The 18,449-nt window shown below is 42.5% G+C and overlaps 1 protein-coding gene across 8 annotated transcripts in view; it reads right to left on the reverse strand.

Annotated features, from left to right (window-relative positions):
• The window catches only part of CIT (citron rho-interacting serine/threonine kinase), a 193,867-nt gene that overhangs the window by 148,526 nt on the left and 26,892 nt on the right, over positions 1–18,449 (reverse strand). For all 8 annotated transcript variants that reach the window (XM_032241364.1, XM_032241332.1, XM_032241325.1 and 5 more), the window contains 2 exons: positions 4,767–4,909; positions 3,749–3,842 (listed from right to left, as the gene is read on the reverse strand). In XM_032241364.1, the coding sequence (XP_032097255.1) occupies positions 3,749–3,842; positions 4,767–4,909 (237 nt within the window). The remainder of the gene's footprint in view (positions 1–3,748; positions 3,843–4,766; positions 4,910–18,449) is intronic.

Raw genomic sequence — 18,449 nt, forward strand, 5'->3', positions numbered from 1 at the left:
GGGAGAGAGGGAGGGAAGGAGGGAGGGAGGAAAAAAAGTTAACTTAGCAGATTCTTTTACTAACAAAAGGCAGATGAGGAAGAAAGGAAATGAATGTCTTCCTCCTCCTAACCCCTTTCCTTCCATAAAATGCTTAAACATGGTGAAACCCTGTCTCTACTAAATACAAAAATTAGCCAGGCATGGTGGCAGGAACCTGTAATCCCAGCTACTCGGGGAGCTGAGGCAGGAGAATCACTTGAACCCAGGAGGCAGAGGTTGCAGTGAACTGAGATCACCCACTGCACTCCGGCCTGGGTGACAGAGCAAGACTCTGTCTAAAAAAAAAAATGCTTAAACATAAAGCTATTTAAACCTAACTTTACCCATCAAGCTGCCTAGGGCATAAATATATACCTGCAGAAACAGGGGGGAAAAGGAGTTCTCACTATGTTGTTCCTCTTGTGGAAAATAAAGCTTTTCACTCCTACGTAAATCTAGAAAGGGCTATCTTTTGTGGGGTTGCAACTGCTAAATGGGGTTGATTACCACTTACCATGCTACATAATGTGGTTTACGTACAATCTCTTTACAACTCTTTTTATGAGAGCCAAATGAGATAGACTGGAACTCAGCTGTTTGCCATTCTTCGAGATTCTAATAAAGTGAAGTGGGTGAACTAACCTGGCAAGTCCTTCAGTCACTAGGCCCCTGTGTTTACTAACAGAAAATACTCCAAAGCAACGTTCTGAATGAGAAGCTTGAAATAAGACAATGGATAATGGAAAACTGAACAGATCTAAGATTCACAGGCATCCAAAATACCGAGATAATATGTGGGGGTAATAGGGAAAGGATTGATTGATTTGGGATAAGTAATATATGGCAATTTCAGCAAATGTGGATTATATTTTATACGGTATACTATGAGTACAGGCAACATTTAGAACCTACTTTAGGCCTACATACATTTCATTTAAAGAAAATATGTTTAACCCAACACCGCTATTAAAAATATCCTCCCGGCCAGGCACGGTGGCTCATGTCTGTAATCCCAGCACTTTTGGAGGGCAAGGCGAACAGATCACAAGGTCAGGAGTTCAAGACCAGCCTGACCAACATGGTGCAACCCTGTCTCTACTAAAAATACAAAACATTAGCTGGGCAGGGTGGCATGCACCTGTAATCCCAGCTACTCAGGAGGCTGAGGCAGGAGAATTGCTTGAACCCGGGAGGCGGAGGTTGCAGTGAGCCGAGATCGTGCCACTGCACTCCAGCCTGGGCGACAGAGTGAGACTCCATCTCAAAAACAAAAATTTCTTTTTTAATTAAAAAAAAAATACAGTATTGCCACCAAAACTATAATTTTATATCCACTCTTGACTTGATCTAGTTTGCAGATTATTGCTCTTCTATAACAAAAGGGACTTTGGACTTAATGTGAAAAATTCCTTATCTGCTTGTCACGTTCCAACCCTAAAAGCACAAGGGAAAAACAGAGGCAATATTCTCAAGTGTGTGGTATTGAGTGCCCTATCTCCTTGACCAAAACAATTAGAGATTGAGCCTTGTGTTTCAAATAAACCTGGTAAGCTCCCCACCTGGAGTGAAAGTTGCTGCAATTAAAACTGAAAAGGGCAGTTTGAAGCACTGAAAAATAGAAACCTGAAATGAATGGGAACCCCGTCTCTCCACCAAGGGCTCTGAAGAGAATGACTCCAGACACAGAGATAGGGTCTTCTTCCTAATTCCTATTTATTTACCAAGCAGTAACTTTGGCTCTTGATTAGTTTTCTGAGTAGGTTTTCTTACTGCAAACACATATTCCTGTCTAATTAGCTTTCTGATGCTTCTCAATCTACTGCAGGCATGATCGACTGAGAGTTCTCAAACCCCACTCCCCCCAACCCTCCCACCCCAGGCACATCTGGCAATGTCTAGAGACATTTTTGGTTATCACAACTGGAGGGAAGGGTGCTAATGGCATCTAGGAGACAGAGGCCAGGGATGCAGCTAAACATCTTACATATAGGGCAGCCCCCACAACAAAGAATTATTCTGATCAAAATATCAGTAATGCTTAGGTTACATTGTCAATGTACCTATGCTTCCATTTATTTCTAAATGCATGATTTTTTTTTGAATTTCATGAATGCAGCATATAAATTTGTTTTGTTTTGAGACAGCGTCCTGCTTTGTCACCCAGGCTGGAATGCAGTGGTGCAAACAAGGCACATTGCAGCCTCAACCTCCTGGGCTCCAGTGATCCTCCTGTCTTGGCCTCCCATGTGGCTAGGGCCACAAGCGTGTACCACCACGCCTGGCTAATTTTTTGATTTTTTTGTAGAGACTAGGTCTCATTTTGTTGCCCAGGCTGGTCTCAAACTGAAGCAATCCTCCTGCCTTGACCTCCCAAAGTGCTGGGATTACAGGCTTGAGGCACTGCACCCAGCCCACATAACATTTTTAATCCTAAGTGATAAAACTTTGCATTATTTTAACTTTTTTTGTGTGCTTTATTCCACTAAATTCAATACCTATGCTTTCATGCCTATTCCTAAATTGTACATAATTTTTCAAACATAAAATGCTTTGTAGTTATAGCAATATAATCTAGTTCTTAATGTAATGATCAAGTGAACAGATTACAAGAAAATAGCCTGAAAAAAAGAATAGTGCTGAGGTTGAGAAACTCTGACATTGGACAACATAGGGAACTTATTTTTCCAAGGGCCTGAACACCAAGAAAAGGATCTCAAGTAGGTCCCAGGTCTGCAGAACAGACAGGCCAGATGCTAGAGAGCAAAGAGTTAATGCAACTCCAAGCCTTTTCTTAACATCAACCTAATAATATCCACCTTTCTGGAAGCAGTTTAAGAAAAAAAAAAGAAAATTTTACATATTGTCCTTTATAGCAAGGATTTAACTCTCCGACTTAGGGGACATTTAGAAGAGCAGCTTCTCTAACCTATTAAATTGTGCATTTTAGCTAGAATCAGTTTTTTCTAGAGAAAGTATAAAAGACCAACTTCCCAAGGATTTGTCTAGGTCACCAAGTGGCTCAGTTGTAGAATCAGTCTTAAAACCTAAGTCGATTTTCTCTTAGACCTATCCCTTTTTGCAGAGTTGACTTCAAAATTCATATTTTGGTACATACCAACTTTATTAGAAGATTTTCAAACTCTAATCCTTTTTTACTTTGTCATCTTTTTCCTAAAGTATTCTCACTCTTGATCTCAATAGCTACCCTCCTTGCCTCCTGCCGTCCTACTTAGCATGTGGAATAGTTTAATTTCTACCCAAGATCCAAGACTTAAAAATGACATTTTGAGCACTTGATTCTTAACACTTAAGGATATTTGGTTCAAATGCCCCAGTGATTAATTTCAATTTTGCTGCATAGGAAATAGAGGATTTGAGATATAGGAGGTTCCATTTCATCGAAATATTTTAAAGTAAAAAAGATAACAGAAGATAGTCTATAACAGGCAAGGAAAATGAATGGAGATACAAAATAAGAATTTTCCTTTCTTTCTAACCAAACTATAAGAATGCTCCTAAAAATGTCTTGTCGGGTATTAACAGGCACTAAACACAAAAAGGTGCCACGGTCTGGGAAATAGTTCTGTGTCTCTGTCCCCATCCCCATACACTGCCAAAGGTTCCAAAATGTTGTTCACCATTTTATCCCAACACTTCCCAAACTTAGGAAGACCAAGAATACTTTTTAGTGTAAACTCTATTAAGCTCTCTTATTCCATGTTGTTACCGTCTTGTTTGAATTCATTTTCGCAGCTGATCCAAAATCCACCAGCTTGATGTGTCCTGTGCGGTCAATTAGAATGTTCTCGGGCTTGATGTCTCTGTAAGAAAATCAGGACCATGAATTGCCTCCTCCATCCCACTCAGCAAGAAACTGCTAACCTAGAATCTCAATTGAGCCAAAAATCTTTGTTTATGTATTCTGCTATATAGACCTGCTCTATTGGTGGATATAAATGATTAGCATACATTTTGCAAAACAAAATTAACCAAAAGGAAGGAAGAGAGAGAGGGGGAGGGAGGGAATGGGAGAAAGAGGGAGAGAGGGAGGACAGGAGGGAAAGAAAAGAAAGAGAAAGGAAAGGAAACACATACTATTCAATGGATTATTTCTCCTAGAGACACATATTTTACATTATGAAAACTAAAGCCAAAAGGAGCTATGAAATTTTCCCAAGGTCATGTAGCTAGCCAATGGAAAAGCTGAGACTCTATCTCAGATTTTGTGATTCCTAGTCTAGTAATCATTGTACTCCCACAACATTCGCAGATGTACATAAAACATCAGATGAGTGAAGACACAAAGAACCACTTATCAACTGAGTATTCTGAAGAATATCTTTGTAGATTACTAATGGGCAGAGTTAGAGAAGTACAATTCCATGCTCTTTCACTACTATGCGGTATGACATTTTCTTATTTTCTTCTGCAAACCAAATTCAGTTTTTCTATCATATAACCCAAAGAACCCATGCAAGAGTTCCCAGTCTTATTTAGCTAAATGAACAGATCCTACTAGCAAACTTGAGCACATTACAATTCTAGATCTATTGCACTGCTGGATGGGCAAGCTGAACTGTCCTCCATTTTGGAAAGCTTGCTTTAAGTCAGTGATTGGTAGACTGGCTAAAAATTGGATGGAGCATTATTTTGATCCTGAAATCATTCACCCACTCATTTCCACGCAGGAAGCTCTTCTGCGACACAGAAAAATCCTCAACGGGCTACCAGAGAGTCTCACTTACCGATGCACATATCCCATCTGATGAACGCTGTGAACAGCCAAAATCAGTTCAGTCAGGTAAAACTGAATCAGATTTTCATCTAATTGGTCCTCATATCTATTCAAAAGTGACAGCAAGTCCCCTCCAGGCTGATATTCCATGACCTGTACAGAATGCCAAAGTTATTAATTCTTCACAAACCCAAAAATAGGGAATGCCTCAATTAGATCCTCCAATACACCTGACGCATTATAATAACAAGCCCTCCACAAAGCAAAGAAGATGTGTAAGGCATACTGTAAGTCACGTAGGATGGAGTCCCTGCCCTAAGGAAATTCCATCTGTTACCCAGGGGAATCAATATCATGAAAGACTAGTCCCAGATACCATGCACAGTGTTTGCAAGGCAAGCTTGAAAAGTTGAATTAAATCCACCCACTTCCCCACCCACAAGCTGACACCCCAGACATTTCCTAGGATTAGGTACAGTATAGACGGATATTCCTAGAGGGCAACCAACTCTCTTATATCCTTTCTGTATTCCCCTCAGCAGCACCCAGCAGAATACAGAAGGCTTGCAATAAATGTGATACAATCTTTTCTTTTTATAGTCTGTGAGGAAGGCAACTGACAACCTCTATTAAAAATTTAAATGTGAAAATGTCCCCTTTGACCTAGTAATCCCACTTGTAACAATGTACTTTACAGGTACTTACAATAGTTTGCAGATAAATAGATAGATAAATAGATTCCTTGTAGTATTGTTTGTAACAGGGGAAAAAAATCATGGAAATCATTCAAATATCCATCTGGTAGAGATGGACTGCAATACGATATAGGTAAGCAATGGGATAAGGCAAAGATGTTAAAAACAAACAGATTCCATTTATTCATACTGCCATAGAAAGTTGTCCATGACAATATAAAGTGAAAGCCTGTAAAGAATGAAGTATGAACCCTTTTTTGTAATAAATCATGAATTATTATATGTGTTGGTAAATACACAGGAAAAAAATCTTGAAGACTATTAAGCCTAAAGTAAAATGTTTGATTAGCACAAAGAAATTCTTCTAACCCAAGGAACTGAAATCCTTCTTCCTTTTGATGATAAATAGGTGCGATATTCCTGAGTCCCCAGGTGGCCATGAGGCCAGTTAGCCTGGGTGGCTTCAACCTCCTGATGGTGACTTCACCTCTCTGCCTTTCAGTTTCATCCTCTCTAAAACAGGGATAAGACTAATCTGCTTTGCGGCGCTGTGTGAGGATTAAGTAAGACAAGGTCCTCAGAGGGCCTGGCACAGGGCCTGGCACAGTGCCTGGCACCAGCATGAAGTCTTCACCTACCATTCCATTCCCATCCTTCCCCCCACCCCCCACACTTTACTGCATGATCCTTTTTGCTCTGGCCAGCAAGAAGCTAGAACCCATTTTGACAATTGCTGTAGCATATAACCCTGATTGAGTTCTCCCGTCCTTTGCCCTGATTTCCCATTTTATTAGCCATGCTATAAATGTCTTGGAAGTTGTCTCATATGCTTTCAGGAAAAAGGCAAGATCTGAATATACTTCTTTAAAAAAACACTAAATCTCACAAACTACTGCATTCCAAAAGCCAACTCGGGGATGTGAATTCTCACCATCATCCTCCAAACTCCTGCTTGCTTTTAGTCCAGAATTAGAAGAAAGCTCTAGACAAGTCAGAAGTAGAGCATCTGCACAGAGCCCCCAAGGCTGGTCCAGCAAAATCTCCAGGAAGTGTGCCCAGCACCAAGGCAACCCCAAACCAGAGACCCCTGGAGAAGCCAGTGACTCACACATCCTTCCCAAGGGCTCCTTATAACCAGGGAGTGTACTCCATTCATGTAGTTCCTGACAATAGCAGACATTAAGCCAGACACTGGACAATTGCATTTGACGAGTAAGGTTCCATTTGTACAGCAATTGCTGAAAAAAATTTGACTCATGAACAAGAACACTTAGCAGGGGCAGCACCTAACATACACACTTTCTTTCCCCTAAGTTCCTACAGAAGTTACTCACCCCAGTCCTCGAGGAGCCCACAGAAGCCACCTGGCTGCCTGGAGCTCACCCACTCATCCCAACCTGGTTCTCCACAGGCCGTGAGTATGTGGGTGAATGTTAATTATATGTCTGTTTTAAATATATATTGCCATTAAAAAGGTCTTAAATACCCAAAAAAAGAAAAAGGAAAGAAATTCACAGATAATAACAGAAGTACTTATACTTTTAGTACCGAAATGTCTTAAAATAAGAACAATGCATATTTATGATGACACGCCACAGTTATAAATTTCCTATGCTGTATTAAAGATGTGAAAAAAACAGTATGGCTTGTAAGTTTAAGGCTGAGAAAGTCAAATGCATAGCAGAGCAGCCACTGGCAACTCTTAAGAACTGACAAACAGAACACAACTTAGTATTTGGCAGCTACTCCTGACTTTCCATTGCAATGACCAGTAAAATGTTCAGAAAACAAAAGCCAGCTCTTAAAGAGGCAAAAAGACATGTATTCTTTGCTTCTATTCAGAAGATCCATTTTCCTGAACTGAAAATCTCCTCCCAAGCCAGATCGGTCTAAGAAACAACTTTCTATTTCTTCAAAACCAGGGTTGATTGAGAAAACAAGCAACAAAAATTACAACAGCTGCTATACAGCACGCTTCACAACATGTGGCCAAAACAGACACACTCAATGGCAGACCTTTAAATAGACAAGGTCCTTAACAAAGATGCTAATCTAACTTGGCCCACCAACACTGTTCCAGGTTACCTCGCTAAAAATTCCAACGGTGCACCATTAGGAGAATGTAGTTCAGACATTCACTGAGTAAATGTGGGTATCCCAAGATGTTACCCATATCCCAAAACTATACTACTGAGGTATAGCTGCTCATTCTAGTATGAATGGAGCCCATGGGGAAGACAGCTTGTATGTGGCCGATCAAGGCTCATTCAATCATCATGCTGTTAAAGCTTAAAGACACAGTAAAGACCCAGGACTTGAGTGCTTTCAAAAAACACGTTTGGATTGTTATAAATGATACCAAGAGGTTCCAAAAGCATCATGTGAAGTAACAAACTAGGAGTCTTCAGGTCTTCTAACCAGGTGACTTGCTATAAACCAAAGACCAGGGTCAGCAGAAAATGATGAAGAAGTTAAGGACAAAGTTGCTACCCAGATTGTACCAGAGAGTCCATTCAAAGCTGTTCCTGACTTTTACTATTAAGAAATATCCAGTGAGGCACTGATCCCAGAAACCAGGATAACCTTGGCTTCTACCCCAAGACAACTGCAGGTCCTCTAGGTTAGAGCTTCCCAAGCCTGACTGCCCATCAGAATCACCAGGAGAAGTGCTTCTTAAAAATGATAAGACAAGCCAGGTACGATGGTTCTTGCCTATCTCAGCACTTTAGGAGCCTGAGGTAGTAGAATCACTTGAGGCCAGGAGTTTGAGACCAGCTTGGGCTACATAGTGAGACCCCACCTCTAATATAAATAAAAAATTTAAAACAAAAATAAAATAGACTCATCTAAATAAATATTTGAGTGCCTATCATGTGCCAGCCACTATTCTAGATATTAGAGTAAAAGCAGTGAATAAAACAGAAAAAAAAACCCTACCTCCACACAGCTGATGTTCTGGTGTAATAAAAAAGAATTTTTTTTTTTTTTTGAGACAAAGTCTTGCTCTGTCACCCAGGCTGGAGTGCAGTGGCATGATCTTGGCTCACTGCAACCTCTGCCTCCAGGTTCAAGCCATTCTCCTGCTTCAGCCTCCCAAGTAGCTGGAACTACAGGCATGCACCACCACACCCAGCTAATTTTTTTATTTTTGGTAGAGATGGGATTTCATCATATTGGCCAGGCTGGTCTCAAACTCCTGACCTCAAGTGATCTGCCCACCTCGACTTCCAAAGTGTTGGGATTACAGGCGTGAGTCACCGCACCCAGCAAGAATTTTAAAATAACAATAAGCAGTATAGCAGGGTAAAGTACATCTCTTTCCCATCCCAACCACTTAGGGAGCTTAAAGGATTCCAGGGAATAACCCCAGACTTCATGGATCACACTCCATGGGTGGGACCCAGGAATCTACAGTTTTAAGGAGCTACTGGGATGATTCAGATGCAGCTGGCCCAGCACTGTGTTGGGACCCACTGCTGAGGAGGCTGTGGAACCAGTATGGCTCCCTACCCCAAGTGAATTAAAAGTTTCTATAGCAGCAATGCCCTTGATGAAACTTGGCTTTCATACAGCCATCACTTCTGTTGCTTTTATTTTTTTCAGTGACTACCTGGAGGCTTTCTGCATATCAAGACAAGATTACTGACGACAAAGGCCTGGGAAATAACCAGTCCATCAGCACTGAAGCCAATGATCTTCTATCCTTGCAAGGACTGGAGATGACTCCTGCACACACAATGAGCAGCTGCAGGTCACCCAAATGGTGATCACCAAGGCATGGTAATCAAAGGCCGTGGGCACAGGAGGAGGAAACAGCCCTAGAGTGAAACACCCCAAAACAATGTGGCAACCCTGCTGATGGCAGAGAAAGCACAGCAGCTGACAGACGAGCCTGGCTTGGAGCTATAATGGACTTGCTCTTTTAAAGCAAAGACTTTCAGGCCAACAGAGACAGACCCTTCTAATGGCAGCAGCTGCAGATGCTAATTAAAGGGCAAATCTCACATGTGTTCAGTTTGGAAGTAGCGGCTGCTTCTCTTGTTGGTGTTTGCATCCATACCCCAGTACTAGGAAGGCAATTTCCATCCATTGTGTTGCATTTGAAACGAAGGACAAATGTGCACACACACATATGCAATGCACCCACGTGCATGCTTGCATATGCAGGCATGGGCTGAATATTGAACAGTTCTTTAGTACTCTATTCCAGTTCACATAGGGCATTAGAGGCATGCTGTACTAGCCACCTCTTAGAAATGTCTCCTTGAAAAACTTGCACGCTCAGCACAACTGAAAGTGCCATGAAAATGTAATGATGCCAGCAGCATCATTATCCACTCTGCCCAAGGTTCCTGATAGGAGAGAAGGAGTCCTCAAAGCAGAGCGGCCTCTAAGCAGAGTGTCACCCTATATTCTTCTTCTTGAGAATAAAATCTCTCTTTTTCTCCTTGGTCACTTTGACCAAGGAGAAAATGAGAGAAGGCCCTTTATCTTAGAAAACATGAAACCCAGCCTGATTCATCCATCTATGCAAAAAATCCTCACTGAGTATTGAATCATCCAGTGTCTTGGCAAGAAACAGACAGGACACTAAACCAGGGAATTGAGGACATTCATTAGGGAAGGGGCTGTTTACAAAAGTTCAGGTCAGGAGAAGAAAAATAAACTTGGGATGATGAAGCACCCCAGGGCTAGCAACAGAGGGGACAGGTGCCATGCCTTGGCCTGAAAGAGCAAAGGCAGGGATTTCAGATGTGTACACTATTACTGAAGGGACAAAGGAAGAAGCTGGAACCAAAAACTAACCATAACTACAGCTATACGACAGTGGTTCTCAAAGTGAGGTCCCTGGACCAGCAGCAGCATTACTTGGAAACTAGTTTGAAATGCAAAGCCTTGGCCAGGTGCAGTGGCTCATGCCTGGAATGCCAGCACTCTGGGAGGCTGAAGCAGGAGGATTGCTTCAGCCCAGGAGTTCAAGAATAGCTTGGGCAACACGGTGAGACCCAATCTCTATAAAAAATTTAAAAGGTAGCCAGGCATGGTAGTGTGTGCCTGTATTCCCAGCTACTCAAGAGGGTGAGGTGGGAGGATGGCTTGAGCCCAGAAGTTTGAGGCTGCAGTGAGCTACAATTGTGCCACTGCACCCCAGCTTGGATGACACAGTAAGACTCTGGATCGAAAAAAGAAAGAAGAAGAAATGCAAATTCTTGGGCCCCACCCCAGACTTACTGAATCAGAAACTCTGGGGATGGGGCCAAGCAAGCTGGGACAACACAATTAAATTGTGGCTCCTAAAATGGTAAAAGTGTAAATGCACTCACTGGAAACATGCCTCAAAACACCAGAATAAAAAAACAACGATTTCAAAGGCACAGAAAACTCAAAGAACCTCCCAAAGGCAATAACACACTCAGCAATTGAATTGAAGTCAATAAGAGGAATTAATATCTCATTTCACCAATGAGAAAATTGAAGCTGAAAAGGCCAGTGACTCTGGAGAGACCAAACAAGGAATGGTAATAAAACAAGAACCAATATTCTAAGTCACAGCCTCATTCTGATGGGCAGCTGGCTTCTAAACCCTGGCTTCAGAAGCAGCAGCATGTGAACAGGCCTGGTGAGTTTTAAGACATGCCTGAAAAATCAGATAATCTTAGCAGAGAGATCAAAACAGCACATGTCTCACTGTCAAAACTATCATAAGCTGCCACATTTCACTAAAGTAAACAATGGAGCTGTGTTCATTAACTCTCTTCAGATTCCCAATGACAGCATAGGGTGGTATTCATAAAAGCCTAGAAAAAGCCCACTTTCAAATTGTTCCTACGTAGGAAACAAACACTGCCCATAAAAATTACACAGGTGTGGGTTGAAAGCAAGATAAGAAATATAAAGAACTAATCCCTAGCAGGGCCTCCTAGTAGCAGTGGTTTTGGATCCAGAAGTATAATGCCTTGAGTAAGAATATGGAAGGTGAAACTATGGGCCTGGCTTCAAAGCTCGGATCTACCTTGTATTTCCTACAAAAACAGCTGTTTCTTTTGTTTTGAGGGGTTTTTTTCTGAGATGGAGTCCCACTCTGTCAGCCAGGCTGGAGTGCAGTGGCGCCATCTTGGCTCACTGCAACCTCCGCCTCCCAGGTCCAAGCAATTCTCCTGCCTCAGCCTCTGGAGTAACTGGGATTACAGGTGCCTGCCAGCACACCCAGCTAATTTTTGTATCTTTGGTAGAGACAGGGTTTCACCATGCTGGCCAGGCTGGTCTCGAACTCCTGACCTCAAGTGATCCACTAGCCTCGGCCTCCCAAAGTGCTGAAATTACAGGCCTGAGACACTATGCCTAGCCAAAAGCAGCTATTTTAGCCTCTGTGGCAGACTATTAACTGTGCCCCAAATCCATCCTTCCCTTCTTCCATAGTAATAACTTTAGCTCAACAGAGGCCACACAGCTGACAGTAAATTCCCAGTCTTCTTAGCAGCTAGACGTGCAGTCACATGACTACGTTCTGCCTGAAAAAATGTGAGAGGAAATGATGTGTCCAACTTCCACATCATTTCATGTAAAAAAAAGTTGCTTACTCTGAGCTTCTGCTCTGTTTTCCTAACAGCCAGCTGGAACAAAGACATGAAATGGCCCAACTTCAGCCATGTAAAAGATGACAACATCCTAAGGAAAGGAGAGTCACAACATGGAAGGAACCTGGGTCCCAGAATTGACACATATAATAGAGCTGCTCTACCAGCCTGGGCTGTACATTGGGGTCTCTGTGATACAGCAACTAAGCATGTACCTTAACTAATACATCTCTACATGCAACTAGGGAGAAACATTTGGAGTGAACACAGGAAGTCATTGCAAGGTCACAGCAGGGAAAAGAAGTCCATAGGTCAATTGCAAGCTCAGAGCAAGGGTAGCCTGAAGAGAACCACAGTAGGAAAAACATCAGTACAAAGAATTTAGACAAAACAATACTGGCAGGGCATGGTGGCTCATGCCTGTAATCCCAGCACTTTCAGAGACCGAGGTGGGTGGATCACAAGGTCAGGAGTTCGAGACCAGCCTGATCAACATGGTGAAACCCTCTCTCTACTAAAAATACAATTAGCCGGGCATGGTGGTATTCACCTGTAATCTCAGCTACTCAGGAGGCTGAGGCAAGAGAATCGCTTGAACCCAGGAGGTGGCCACTGTACTCCAGCCTGGGCAACAGAGCAACTCAGTCTCAAAAAAAAAAAAAAAAAAAAACTACTACAAGTGGTTAGATGCAAAACTATGTGTTCATTGTGAAGATCAGCTCCTTCATGGAAGGACACTGATGAAGGCATCTGTTGTACAGAATTGAAAAGATTTCTTCATGAACCAGATCAACAGAGCACTGTTTCCATGAGCCACCTACAGAATTCAGGACTAGCCTTGTTATATAGAACCAGACATTATGATGGAGTCTGCAACAATTTTCTGTAGACCAGAAAACACTAAGCTACACTCACTGGTATGTCACCACAAATGGGAAATTTTTAACTATCAAAACGCAAAAGAACTCAAGTTCAGTTTCCTTGCACTGCCTTCCAAATTTTGAAAATCTCACTGGATCTCTCTTGAATTACACACGTTAAAGAAAATAACTCCCACTGAGAATATAGTGAGTTCCGTAATACAAAAAGTAAATCTGAATGTAAATCAAATTTCTATGAAATTAATCACATATTCATCCGAAAAATATTGTGTAAGCATTCACTTGGTAAAGCTCTACCCTCCCTTTCTGGATGAAGTAGCCTAGTAGGACAAATCAACACCCACTCATGAAGGAGAAGTACAGGGTGCAATGAGCGTACAGTAGAAAGGCGCCATCCCAGAAGTACAGGGTCTAGGAGGGGGTTCTGGAAGAAGTGAAATGTGATCCAACCCAGAAGGAGAAAGAGGAGTTAGCAACGTAAACAGGGAAAGAGTGAACAGCATGCAAAAAGGTCAGAAGCAAGGTCAAAGAACCAAAGGAAGTTCAGGATGAATGTAAGGTAGAAAGACAGAAACAGTAAGTTAGGAGGCTGGGGGCAAGTGTGAGAAAGGCCTGGTAAGTCACGTGGAAGAGTCTGGACTTCATCTAGAGGACAGCAGGGAGTCTTGAAGGGTTTTAACAGCGAGATAACTTGGCTGCAGTATATGGAAGACCTGGGAGGAGGGCCAGACAGATGGCAGGGAGAATACTTAGGAGGTTATCACAGCAACACAGGCAAGAGAAGATGGAGGCCTGAAACCCACACAGCAGAGGCAAGACTAGAAAGAACAGACAGCCAGGAGGGATATTCCATAGGAGGTAGAATCCCATTATATTTTCATTGATTTAAAATCTATCTTCAGGACAAGGCGTGGTGGCTCACGCCTATAATTCCAGCACTTTGGGAGGCTGAGGTGGGCGGATCATGAGGTCAGGAGTTCAAGACCAGCCTGGTCAACAAGGTGAAACCCCGTCTCTACTAAAAAGACATAAATTAGACAGGCGTGATGGCACGCGCCTATAATCCCAGCTACTCAGGAGGCTGAGGCAGGAGAGTTGCTTAAGCCTGGGAGACGGAGGTTGTAGTATGTCAAGATCTGGGCACTCCAGTCTGGGTGACAGAGCAAGACTGTCTCTGAAAATAAAAAAAATAAATAAAATGTATCTTCAGGCTGGTGGCTCATGCCTACCATCCTAGCACTTCAAGAGGCCAAGGTGGGCAGATCACTTGAGGCCAGGAGTTCAAGACCAGCCTGGCCAACATGGTGAAACCCCATCACTACTAAAAATTTGAAAATTAGCCAGGCGTGGTGATGCACGCTTGCAATCCCAGCTACTTGGGAGGCTGAGGTGGAAGATCACTTAACCTAAAAGGTGAAGGCTGCAGTGAGCTGAGATAGCACCACTGTACTCCACCCTAGGTGACAGAGTGAGACTCCATCTCAAAAAAAAAAAAAAATTAATTAATTAAATGTATCTTCAATGAAAGTGCATTAGCATTACAAATTAATGTTCAACTGCCAGGGGAGCACGATATGTAAGTTTCCCCAAACTTCAAAGGTTTGTTGATGTGAAAGTGGCCAATAGGGTAGAATTTCAGGACTATACAGCACCAATATAAAGCCAGGATCCCCTTATCTTGCAGCAGAATGGGCTTCCAGATTCAGAATTTTTCAGATTTTAGAAAGGTAAAGTGGTACATACACTTCATTAATTATTATTATTTTTTGACACAGAGTCTTGCTCTGTCATCTAGGTTGGAGTGCAGTGGCACAATGTTGGCTCACTGCAACCTCCATCTCCTGGGTTCAAGGGATTCTCCTGCCTCAGCCTCCAGAGTAGCTGGGATTACAGGCACCCACCAACATGCCTGGCTAATTTTTGTATTTTTAGTAGAGACGGGGTTTCACCATGTTGGCCAGGCTGGTCTTGAACTCCTGAACTCAGGTGATCCACCAGCCTGGGCCTCCCAAAGTGCTGGGATTACAGGCATGAGCCATTGTGCCCGGCCACACATACACTTTATATAATGTAACACCCTCAGAAGGGTCTGGGACATCACCTTGTAATCAAACACATTCATCATTTTATAGCAAACAGTGAAGTTACACTAAAGGGAATGAATAAAGACTAAAAAGAGCCTGAAGAGAGCTTGGATCATTTGCCAAAAACTGAGTTCAAGTCAGGTTTTGCTGATAAACAAGTAACAAAAGAATTTGAGTTATTCGGAACTCTAGGTATTTCAGAATTACAGATAAGGGATGGCAGACCTATGATCCTATCTTAATTTCCATGCTGAGTTTGGATTTTTACGTGAAACTGTACCCTTAGCAAGCATTTTACTCTAAAGCAACAAAGTACTTGAGAAGAAAATGGAGACAAGGAAATATTAGTAATTACAAAATTTCCATCAGTAATACCCAATTGAGCTACAAAAGAAGGGAGTAAAAATGTCATTGAACCCAAGTATCAATGTGCTGAGGCAACCAGAACTCCTAAAAACAGCTGTACTAAGAACCCTCCTGTATTGTAAGATGGCGGATGGAAAAGCCGAGCAGAAGCTAAGGATGCTGAGGTCAGTGTTGAGATCAATAGGGAAGCCCCTATATCTGGGAGCCTGTCCTAACAGAAACCCAATCCAAGAGGCACTCCAGGAAGGCTATGCCCAAGCAGATGTCCACAGCAGTTAAATCCACAATTAAGAAGAAAAAGGTGGCCAGGTGTGCTGGCTCATGCCTGTACTCCCAGCACTTTGGGAGGCTGAGGCAGACAGATCACCTGAGGTCAGAGTTCAAGACCAGCCTGGCCAACATGGTGACACCCTGTCTCTACTAAAAATACAAAAATTACCAGGGCATGGTATTGGGTGCCTGTAATCCCAGCTACTTGAGAGGCTGAGGCAGGAGAATCACTTGAACCTAGGAGGTAGAGGCTGCAGTGAGCCAAGATCATGCCACTGCACTCCAGCCTGGGCAACAGAGCAAGACTTGGCCTCAAAAAAAAAAAAGAAAAAAAAAAAAAATCAAAGCCACACACACAATTAAGAAAAAGGAAAGTTCTTTCTACTATGACAAAGCCAGGTGGTGGTAATAAGAATGGTGACATCAAAGTGAGAAATTATCTAAATGCCCAGATAGTACCTTCCTGAAGATGTCATCTGAGAACTGTTCAGACGTGAAACAAAGCACTGCCATCAACATGTAAAAAACCTACATTTGGGCATCCCTGCTCAGGCTCCTCTGATCATCCTCACTCGCCACGGAGGAGGCAAGCAGTGGTTTCCCCGAAGCTACTGAGCAGTAGCCTGCCACATGGACCACTAAATCCTCAGCTGCATTCCTTTACACAGAACACTCAAAGTTTGTCAACGCCTCTACCAAAATGGACCTTGATGGTGTGAAAATCCCAAAGCATTTCAATAAAGCTGACTTTTAAGAAGAATAAGCTGCCTGAGACTAGACACTGAGAAGGTGGGCTCTTCAACTCAGAGAAGAGAAATATGAGTTTATGGAGCAGTGCAAAGTAGACCAGAAAACTATGGACTCTCAACTTTGGTCCAAAAAAATCAAAGCCTTTCCTAATCCCAGGACTGCTAAGATTCTGTGCTACCTTGAAAATGAAGTTTATCTTCACAAGCTAGAGTTTTAAACCTCTTGCAAAGCTCTAAGTAAAATATCTAAAACAGGCTGCTTATGGTGGTTCACGCCTGTAATCCCAACAATTTGGGACGCCAAGGCAGCAGGATGGCTTGAGGCCAAGAGTTCAAAACCAGGCTAGGCAACATAGTAAGACCCTGATCTCTATAAAAAAAATTTAAAAATTAGCGGGGCGTGGTGGTTCCCACCTATTGTCCCAGCTACTCAAGAGGCTGAGACAGAAGGATCCCTTGAGCCCTGGAATTTGAGGTTACAGTGAGCTATGATCACGCCACTGCAACAGAGTGAGATCTCATCGCTTTAAAAAAGAAAAAAGAAAAGAAAAGAAAAGAAAAATACATATATCTAACACAACAACAAACATGAACCAGAAGAAACAAAAGCCTTACTGTTTTAAGGGAACTTCTTAATAAAGTTTCCTGAGGCTGGGTGCAGTGGCTCACGCCTGTAATCCCAGCACTTTGGGAGGCCAACGGGTGGATTACCTGAGGTCAGGAGTTCAAGACCAGCCTGACAAACACGGCGAAACCCGTCTCTACTAAAAATACAAAAATTAGCTGGGCATGGTGGCACAATTCTGCAGTCCCAGGTACATGGGAGGCTGAGATAGGAAATCATTTGAACCCTGGAGGCGGAGGTTGCAGTGAGCGGAGATGGCACGACTGCACTCTAGCCTGGGGGACAGAGAAAGACTCCATCTTGGAAAAAAAGAAAAAAAAGGAGCAGTAGCTCACGCCTGTAATCCCAACACTTTGAGAGGCTGAGGCAGGCGGATCACCTGAGGTCAAGAATTTGAGACCAGCCTGGCCAACATGGGGAAAACTTGTCTCTACTAAAAATACAAAAATCAGCTGGGTGTGGTGGCGCACACATGTAATCCCAGCTACTGGGGAGGCTGAGACAAGAGAATTGCTTAAACCGGGGTGGTGGAGGTTGCAGTGAGCTGAGATTGAGCCATTGCATTCCAGCCTGGGCAATGCCAGTCTGGGTGACAAACCAAGACTTTGTCTCAAAAAAAAAAAAAAAAAAAAAAATCCTGTTAATACATTCAAACATGACAAGCTCTTTAAGATGCAGAGAGCACAAGGTAAATGCTACATCTGCAACAAATGTCCTGGAATCTCAGCAACCCTAGAAGCACATCAAGGTCATTTGTGAAGGTGAGGGCTCCATGCCCCAGGTCGCAAGGAAGGAAAGCTTCTAAGGCAATATTTAAGGAAAGGGTATTTCAGGCCATAAACAAGAGCTGTGGCATTGGTTCCGAAGGCACCTGTGTTTAGTCAAGGCCAGCCTTCCAATATACTTGTATGTGAATGTCCTCACTCAGAGGACATGGAAAACTTCTCTACAGGCATTGGGTTCTCGACTAATATGAAACAAGACAAATAAACTATTTATTTTAGGTCAGGAATAAAAGCAGCAAATTCCCCAAAAACTGGCCAGCAGAAGTTTAAGACAGATGGGAGTTCATCCCTCTCTTCCCCTTTTCTCTCATGTGAGCCTCTGTAAATGTTTATCGCCATTCAGGGAAACATGATAGTCTTCTTTTAAGAGCTGAATCAGGAAACAGAAATTGTTTCCAGGATACACTTTTTAAATTTAGGAATTTAATCCCTCAAGAACCTAAACAAGGTCCCAAAATGAATTTTAGCATTCTCTAATTTATGATCTATACACATCAGGGAAAATCACGGCACTGCTCAAAAGAATCAGGTAAACCTGTATTACTTACAAGGAAGAAAGGCTGTCTGAAATACACTGATGAAAAGCAAAAAGCAAGCTGGAGAGCCAAGCAGAGAGTAACATACCATTTTTATAAAGCAATCTATAGACATGAGTATAGA

The sequence above is a fragment of the Sapajus apella genome, unplaced genomic scaffold (assembly GCF_009761245.1).
Source record: "Sapajus apella isolate SASKATOON/1434 unplaced genomic scaffold, GSC_monkey_1.0 scaffold2, whole genome shotgun sequence".
Taxonomy (NCBI): domain Eukaryota; kingdom Metazoa; phylum Chordata; class Mammalia; order Primates; family Cebidae; genus Sapajus; species Sapajus apella.